General features: G+C 39.3%; 1 protein-coding gene across 1 annotated transcript; it reads left to right on the top strand.

The window, feature by feature from the left end:
* Window positions 1–1,640: 1,640 nt before the first annotated feature.
* On the top strand, window positions 1,641–7,710 carry LOC144514957 (B-cell receptor CD22-like). Its single transcript, XM_078245687.1, has 7 exons — window positions 1,641–1,892; window positions 2,144–2,404; window positions 3,718–3,978; window positions 5,272–5,353; window positions 5,449–5,512; window positions 7,093–7,295; window positions 7,404–7,710. Exons 1-7 carry the CDS (start codon window positions 1,682–1,684, stop codon window positions 7,462–7,464), a joined length of 1,143 nt encoding a protein of 380 aa, XP_078101813.1. The 5' UTR covers window positions 1,641–1,681; the 3' UTR covers window positions 7,465–7,710.
* Window positions 7,711–9,064: the final 1,354 nt, after the last annotated feature.

Here is a 9,064-nt window from a genome sequence, read left to right as displayed (position 1 = left end):
AGCAGCTATAATCAATATTTTTACAGAAACAATGGGTCGCATGAGTCCTTTTTTGTAATATGATATGTATTAGCTGCTACAGATTCAGATATTTCCATACAAAAACCTAACAATTAATGCTAGTGTGGCTTTGTAGCTGCTGCATGTGTAAAGAGGCAACAGTTTGTCGGCAAGTTTGCCATATCAACGAAATAAGGTGATAGTTAACAGCTAGTTTCTGCTGCCACCAAGTGACAAAAATACTAACTTTTTAGGTGAAAATCAGACACAAATTGTAACACAAAGACACACATGCATGCTGGTTTCTCGATTCACACCCTGCTGAGTTTCATGCTGATTCCACTGATCGACACTTGGTGGCAGTAATGCTCAAATAATGTGTCAGCTGCAGCAGTGATGTAAACAAATAGCCCACACCACACGGATGTAAGTAAATGCTTTTTTGTACGTCTGCTCCAACGACAGGGTTGGATCTGTCTGTCTGTCCCATTCTTGTAAAACAATATCTCAGAAACCCCGTGGGGGGGAAATTCTTTCAAATTTGGCACAAACATCCACTTGGAGTCAAGGATGAACTGATCAGATTTTGGAGGTCAAAGGTCACTGTGACCTCACAGAACACTTTTTTAGCTATAACTCAAGAATTCTTCACACTTGTGGCCAGGTTAGCTCAGTTGGTAGTACGGGCTCACATGTTTAGAGGTTTACTCCTTGACGCAGTGGCCGCAGGTTCAACTCCGACCTGCGGCTCCTTGCTGAATGTCATTCCCCCTCTCTCTCCCCTTTCATGTCTTCATCTTTCCTGTGAAAATAAATGGCAAAAAAAATTATCTTTAAAAAAAAAAAAGAATTCCCACACTAATTACATGGATGTATAATAATAACAGGATACTGGATACCAAAATGGCGCCTATTCACTTCAAGGGAGTTGAAAAGTCACGTTTTAAAATTTCTTTTCTCAGCTTGAGGGACATTTTTGAAATATAAAAAGTCCATGGATTAAAAATTCTGTTTGTCACCACCATGTCAGTCATAACCAACCTTGCTTGCAGTTCCAGGTGTCCTGTCAACAGTTTTACAAACATCTCTTTTACAATGCTAGCCTTTAAGGAAAATCCATTTTGGGTAGCAGGTGGATTTTTTGTTGCAATACCGTGAGTTGCCACTAGGCACAATTGGATGCAAGTCTGAGTGCACTTCCTGGGGGCCTGGCTAATCATGAAAACATTTTACACAAATGTCTAATAGGTCAATGATAAAGTGATGACATGTAATATCCAAAAGGTCAAAGGTCAACTTCACTGTGACATAATGCTCTGTAAAAATGCTTTTCTGGTCGTTATTCAACGGCGTGACTCTGGAGCAAAGGGGGAGACATTTGGTTGGATAGTAAACTTGTGACACAAATCTGCCTGATGTGTGTGAAGCATCCACAGTTTGCCAAACACTTAATATCTTTTAATAAATTGATTCAGTCTTCACTACATATGTGAGTCTGGTCAGATATGGATGTAAACTGCAACAACTGCACTGGTTGTTGTAAGCATACAACTGCAAGGCAGTAATTCTAGTGTATTGTATGAAAGTGGGTGATGAACACTTATATTAATGTTTGGTCATATCACCTCTTCCAGATGCTCCGAAGCCTTTCTCTGTGTTGAGGACTCCCCCTGGTGACATTATGAAGAATGTTTCAGTGAATCTGACATGTAGCAGTGATGCTAACCCAGCAGCTAACTACACCTGGTACAAGGGGAACCAAAAACTGCTCAGTGAAGAACCACAGTTTATCTTCAGCTCCATCCAGCCCTCTGACTCTGGACAGTATTACTGTACAGCTCAGAATGAGCTCGGGAGGAGGATTTCTGAATCTGTATCTATTAATGTGAATTGTGGGTAAAAACATATACATGTGTTGCATTTAGTTAACAAAAGACAGGTTTAGCAGATAATGCTTTCTTCACAACCACAGCTTTTAGCTGTAGTTCACTGAGCAGCTCCAGTAGATGTCACAGAGGCTGTTCAAACCATCTTATTCAGGATTTTGATTTGCCATTTGCAAAAAATCTGATTCTTTCTTATCCTTTTCCAGAAGCTGCAACACACCTGAATATATAAAAATCAATGTTAATATCTTTTCCAGATGCTCCAAAGCGTCCCTCTGTGTCAGTGAGTCCCTCTGCTGAGATAGTGGAGGGCAGTTCAGTGAATCTGACCTGTAGCAGTGATGCTAACCCAGCAGCTACATTCACCTGGTACAAGGAGAACCAACAACTGATTCAGGGACCAGAGAGCATCTATCATTTCCCCTCCATCAGCTGTGAGGACAGAGGCAACTACCAGTGCAAGTCAGAGAATCAGTTTGGATGGACCAACTCTACGTCTCTAGTCTTAGATGTCCAGTGTAAGAAGAAAACATCGGCAAATCATTTAGACATTCAGTTTATTTAAAATAAGAGACAGTGGCTTGCAAAAACATGTCATGTTACAAAGAAGTAACACTTAAACAGGCCTACCAGCTGAAGACTTCATGATTTGCAGTAGAAAGTTTGCAGTTACCTCCTTCACAGAGCAGTGGTTGTGATCACCGCTGCATCAGATACAATTTATTTACCTAGTGAACATTTGTAACAGTGAAACAAAGTTTCTTCTATGAATACATGTTCAAAGAAGAGACTGTCCTCCCTAGGGTTGGGTATCGTTTGGATTTTTACGATTCCGATGCCGAACCGGTACTTTTAAAACGATTTCGATTCCTAAACCGATTCTTGAAAAACTGAAAAATGACATCAAAGATGTGATATGTTAATATGCGTTTACGTCCATTTTGGTGAGCCCAGAGGGAAAATATGGCATTTTAAAAGTAGCCTACATTTACCGGGTTTCGGTGCACAACCCTAGTCCTCACCCGAAAAACGCTCCCATGGGTCGTTTGTTCAAGCATCAATTATGACCGACATTTATGTTAATAGTGACGGCGCCCTCTAGTGGCCGTAGTAGTTATGACGGGAACAAAGCTGGAGGTAAGGCAACTCAGAAGTCGGATTTTCCGAGGTCAAAGTCGGAAACGCCCCCTGACCTTGGATTTCTGAGCTCAGAACTTGGACAACCTCTGAGTACCCCAAGTTCAAAATCCCACATGGATGCCCCGTGCACAAACAGTACAGCTGTAGTAACATACATTTACAGTTACCATTTCTGTCTTATTTGTGTCTCACTAAATCAGTCGTACACACAGGCCTGTCCAACCTTGAGAATTAAAGTAAACGTGAGGTTTTTTTATCTTTACAATGTCACATTCAGTCATGTGCATACCTGGAAGTAATGTCTGATTATAACCCAAACCACAATATTTTTCTAGTTTTGGAGCCTAAGCATAACTAGGTAGTGTTTGTGCCTAAACCTAACCAAAATGCAGCCGTTTCACCTTAATGATGTGTTTAAATCCGCAACTGACATTCTCTGGTTTAGATATGAGGATGGAAAACGGTCCCGTGGGTCGTATTAGAGGGTAGTAACAAACGACCCATATCGTAGTATGGTTGGAGGACTTGTTGTCTTCTCACACTGTGTTTACGAAAAAGGTTTTCTGTTTTGCAAATCAGCACTGCCGTACATGCATGCGTGTTAACATTGTATCTGCCACACTGAGAGAGCTTTTCCCTAGAATCAGCTCTGCACACAAATGTCAATGAGTTTATACATTATCTCCTCCAGATGGTCCAAAGCTTCCCTCTGTGTCAGTGAGTCCCTCTGCTGAGATAGTGGAGGGCAGTTCAGTGAATCTGACCTGTAGCAGTGATGCTAACCCAGCAGCTAACTACACCTGGTACAAGGAGAATGAAGACTCACCAAAAGCATCAGGACAGATCTTCACCATCACTGACATCAGAGCTGAACACAGTGGGAATTATTACTGTGAAGCCCAGAACAGACGAGGACGTCAGAACTCCTCCTTACATCTGACTGTTGTAGCAGGTAAGTTATGTGCGTTCACGTACATACATCTTTTTTTTACATCTGATTTTATTTGGATCCCACAATAGTTACAGGTGGTGTGTAACACACAAAGTACACACACTTTACAGTTACAGGTGGGTGACAAAAACCTCAATCAGTGGTGGAATGTAACTAAGTACATTTACTCAAGTACTGTACTTAAAGGAGAATTCCGGCCGATTCTTACCTGAATCTTGATTGCATTATTTGGACCGTTTCCATGTAGTTACATATGTTCATAACCACTACTGTGCTCAATTACCTATTTTTGAGGGGGAAATACACTTTTTTCGTCGCAAAGACATGACCTCCGTGATCAACTCTTCTGGGCTTTCGGTGAAGCAACCGAATGAAAAAGAGAGAGATGACAGTACAAACTTTGAATTTAAACGGTTTCTTCACAATGTCTGAGTTGAAAATGCATGTTGTTGTCACGTAAGAGCCCTGTTCATGTTGCACAGAAATTTTAATTGCATTTTGTGTCTGTTAAGAGGCACAAAGGCACTCTTTAGAATATGCCCCACAACTGCCATTTTAACTAACAGGGAGCTCTGGCCATTAGCTGCAGCAACTCCATCGACAGTATACTGAGACATCTAGCGATCAAGATTCAGGTAAAAATCAGCCGGAGTTCTCACAAACTTACAAACTTGAGGTACTTGTCTTTTCTTTTCATGCCACTTTCTACTTCTACTTTGCTACATTTCAGAGGGAAATATTGTACTTTTTACTCCACTACATTAATCTGACAGCTTTAGTTACTAGTTACCTTATAAATAAAGATGTTTGCACACAAAACACACGTAGTTCATAAAATACGAGATTTTATTATCAATTAAAATACCCAAAATATAACAGCCTACAAGTCCAGCTGAAATGATTAGTCGGTTAAACACGCAGTTTGGATCCTTTCCAGTTTCTAAAATGTGAGGATTTTTCTACAATGAGTACTTTTACTTTTAATACTTAAAGTATGTTTTCCTGATGATACTTGCATACTTTTACTTAGGCAACATTTTCAATGCAGGACTTTAACTTGTAACAGAGTATTTTTAGTGTGGTATTAGTACTTTTACCTAAGTAAAGGATCTGAATACTTCTTCCACCACTGACCTCATTTAATGAGTGAAGAAACATGGTAAATGTATGTATTTTCATACAGGGCACAAGGGGTCACAGAATGGTTTGAGTGTGAAAATGCTTCAAGATGTAACTCCTCAAACATTCTGTATATCCCTGATACATTGTCAGTATTTCCTTCTGATTATCCAGGTGCATGGAAATCAGCAGCTACAGGAACAATCACAGCTGTTCTCCTGGTTATCCTACTCCCCGCCGCCTTCCTGTGGATCAGGTGAGAAATGCAGAGTCACTATGATCATGTTCACTAATGCATCTGCTCCCTGAATGTATTAGTTAATCCAGTCAATTGCTCATTCCCCTATCTAGAAGAAAAAAGAAGTCTGTCACACAACAGTCTAATGGTGGAGAGAGACCTGACAACAGAGCACAGGTGAGAAAAACAAGCTCATCTGAAAAGTGCATTATTTTCCTCTTTATTCTAACTTCTCAGTGCTAGGTCTTATTTCCCACAGGGTGGTTAGTTTATCCAAAAAGGGTTAGGGTCACTTATCTCTTGTGGTATCTAAATATTCAAGTAGTTGATTTTTTTTAATTTATTTTTTTTTGCCCAGCTTTTGAGATGCCTCACCTCTTATACAGCTACCCAATAATAATGGTGGTGCATTGCATTTCATATGCAAACGTTTAGTTTTCATATAAGTATTTTTTTCTGTTAGAAAGTAGTTCAAATGAAAACTGTATTCTGTAGATTATCCTGCATAAGGGTGACACTGTTTCTGGAGACACACACTGCTGTTGGAGGTTTAATTCTTTGCACACCACAATCAAAAATCACATTGAACTCCGCTGTGTCAGCATTGTGGTGGAAATGTCAGCTTCATGGCTGGATACCACTAGTTAGAAAATAAGATTTTGGCATTATTAATGAGGATGTACTGACCCTTAAGGCTAAAAACATCTACTTTAAAATGTCTCACTTTATTACATGTGACTTTATGTTGTATTTATTTACATTTGTTTAACATATCCAGCGAGAAGTTCTAAGTTCAATATCACAAGTTTTACAGGCTCAAATATGTTTGTTCTTGACCCAACCAAATTACATAAAAAGACAAGGGACAACACCGCACGTGTGTTACAAAGTGACCATGTTTGTCTCTGAAGTAAAGGCTGGACTACAACAGAGCTGTTTGGAGCAGTTTGTGAACAGTGTTTTCTGTTGGAGATGGTAAGTCCCTTTGGGGTGGACTTTGGGCTTTTTCACTTTGTAAACCTATAACGTGCACAAAAAGATATATAACACAATAAAGGAAAGTGAAAAAGCCAAAAAGCATAATATGAGCACTTTAAATGACGTTTGTGTGATCTAAATCAAAAATGTAGTGTTATTTAAATCTCTCTTGTGGTGGCACAAGGTTCACCAGTTAAATTGATGAACATTAAGTTGTCTTTGAGTATAAGAGACCTCTGCTGGTGAGCAGTAGGAACTGCAACATCAGAAAACTAGTTTCACAACAAAGAGCATCAAGTATTGTGCCCAGAAACTCCCGGTAGCTTTTGAAGAAATGGTAAAGAATTGAACAACATTTTTCCCAATCCCTCCCCAAATCTAACAGCTATTTTACTTTAAGCTCAACATTTTATTTTAAATTTTTCATTTCAGTGAAACATACATGAACTCACAAAACGTAACTCCAAGACCCTTCCCTGACCCACCATCTTACAAACTAGAAGACCCTACTCAAAAGGAGTAGGTGTTTGTTTTTTTTTAACAGGAAAAAAAGGGCAATGTAGCTTGCTGTGACGACCAGTGGCATATCAATTCAGATTAGATCTGCTATATGAGTTGCAAGGTATCCATTTAGGCCAAATCGGGCAGCTAAATCTCGAAATGGTTTTATATTCATTTCTATGTGATCCCTTCAAGTTGAATACATGCATGTGTAAGGTCATTTTGTAGAACATGGCAATACAAGTGTAGTTATGCTTGAGTTGTGTTTGTCCCATCAGATAAACATGGGTCCAGCTGCAACACAGAGACAACCAGCAGAACAGGAAGATGACCTTAACTACTCCAGCATCTGCTTCCTTCAGAACCAAGGAGATGCTCTCTACTCCAACATCAGGCCACCTCAGCCCCGCAGGCAAACAGAGGATCAGGACAATGTTGATTACACCACTGTCAAAACGGAGAATGCCAGTAGCGCCCCAGGGTGAGCAGCTCCTCTCACATCAACATGTTAATCACTGTTCAATTTAAAAAATAAATACACATTGGATTAGAAACTGTCAGTATGAATGTTTTCTGTCTCCATTCACAGAACAAGACGTCAAGACGATGGGGAGGATGTATTTGCACTATACAGCACGGTCAACAAATGAACTCAACATTGATCTGTGGTCTGTTACTTATTTTTCTATGCACTTTGTTTAAGCAGGTAGCTATGGTTAGAAATATTGTGCATTCCTCAGGACAGACATGGCCAAGTGCAGCATAAGGCTATAGAAAAACATATGTGGGTTATGTAAAAATAGGTTTATTTGCTCATTGTTCTTTTAAAGGTTGGTTAACCCAAATTACAAAAACAGCCATTTTCTTACTTACCCCTGGTATCTAACCACAGACTTTTACTTGTCCACCTGCATAGTCAAATATGTCTGTCTTCAAACAGTAGTCAGGTTCTACACTGAGACAGACTTTGCTTCTTGCATTTTGTGTTTATATGAAAGTAATATGAGACTTTAGCGGTTCAAGTTAGAAAGATCAAGTAGAAATCTTCCAAAGTTACACTCTTCATAGAATGAAATAAGCTTTTTCCTTAAAGTGTGGCGCTGCAGTGGAAGAATAAGAAACAGAGATTTAGTCAGCTGATAAAGTTTAAAGCTATAGTGCGTGGTTCTGCCACCTCCATGAGGAATTCTAAGTAATGACAACAACACTGTCTGCACGCCCACATGATACAAGCCTTCCGTCATCGCGCACCATGCCGCACAGTTGCTAGTAGCCAAGGAGGACACGGAGGATTAAAAAGCATGATGGACTCTTCAGAAGAGGTCATTATCTTCACTTGAGTTTCTGTGCGGGAAAGTCACCGGATGACACAATCTTCTGAACATAGTCATACTGAGAAATCCAGAGAGAGTTGTGAGGAGCTGATAGTCTTAATTAGCTTTGTAGCAACTCATTTGTTAATGTCTTGAATGTAACGGACGTTCATTAATATCAAAAAGTTACGCACTAAAGCTTTAAATGTTTGTCATCTTGTTTTTTCTGTTCTTTTCAATTCTTGTCTCATCAAAGCAAACTGGTGAGTCAGCTTTATTTCAGGAAGCAGTTGTTGTTTTAGGTTGTGCATTACCACCAGAGTAAAAGTTCATTACATGGTGACAAGTTATACAGATGGACAAATAATGAGCAAGTGAGAAACAAGTCAGACCAATTAAACATATTTTATTATTGTTTGTGAACAGTTTGCTTGAAGCTGAAATCCCAAACTGTTTGCACACCGCCGCCCTCTGCAGCAGTGAGAGGGGAACTGACATGATGTTCAAACTACACAGTTGCTGTGCAAGCTGCAGGTTTATTTGAGTCAGCCACTCAAATACATAGAAAATGTTTCAACTAGCAAAGTGTGACAGAGCTGGGCTTATGTTATTTTTTCATTCAACCTTTATTTATCCTCGCGAGATCATTGAGGGGCGACCCTCATTATCAATGTCATCGAGTCAGATTACAAAGACAAAAACAGAACAACAACACAGAAAGTACAATCATAAGAAATATAGAAATACAATAAAACATTCAGAATTGGAAAAAAAAAAATCTAGGATAAGGGATGCAAAAGAAAATGCAATTATGTAAAGCAGTTACAAGTAGAAGTTTGCAGGTTTAGAAAACGATTTCTAAATTGTCCAAGAGGACAATTTTTAAGTGTTGAACTATAGGCTACTATATAATATATACTGCTGTGAAATATTTGGA

The sequence above is a fragment of the Sander vitreus genome, unplaced genomic scaffold, assembly GCF_031162955.1.
Source record: "Sander vitreus isolate 19-12246 unplaced genomic scaffold, sanVit1 ctg797_0, whole genome shotgun sequence".
NCBI classification, from domain to species: domain Eukaryota; kingdom Metazoa; phylum Chordata; class Actinopteri; order Perciformes; family Percidae; genus Sander; species Sander vitreus.
This window is presented reverse-complemented; position numbering and strand designations above follow the sequence as displayed.

Excerpts from the sequence above, each read along its gene's own strand:
- LOC144514957 (XM_078245687.1), top strand. The coding sequence starts at position 1,682 with ATGAAGAATGTTTCAGTGAATCTGACATGTAGCAGTGATGCTAACCCA. Across the intron at positions 1,893-2,143 it reads TGTATCTATTAATGTGAATT|ATGCTCCAAAGCGTCCCTCT; the intron begins GTGGGTAAAAAC and ends TATCTTTTCCAG. Across the intron at positions 2,405-3,717 it reads TCTAGTCTTAGATGTCCAGT|ATGGTCCAAAGCTTCCCTCT; the intron begins GTAAGAAGAAAA and ends TATCTCCTCCAG.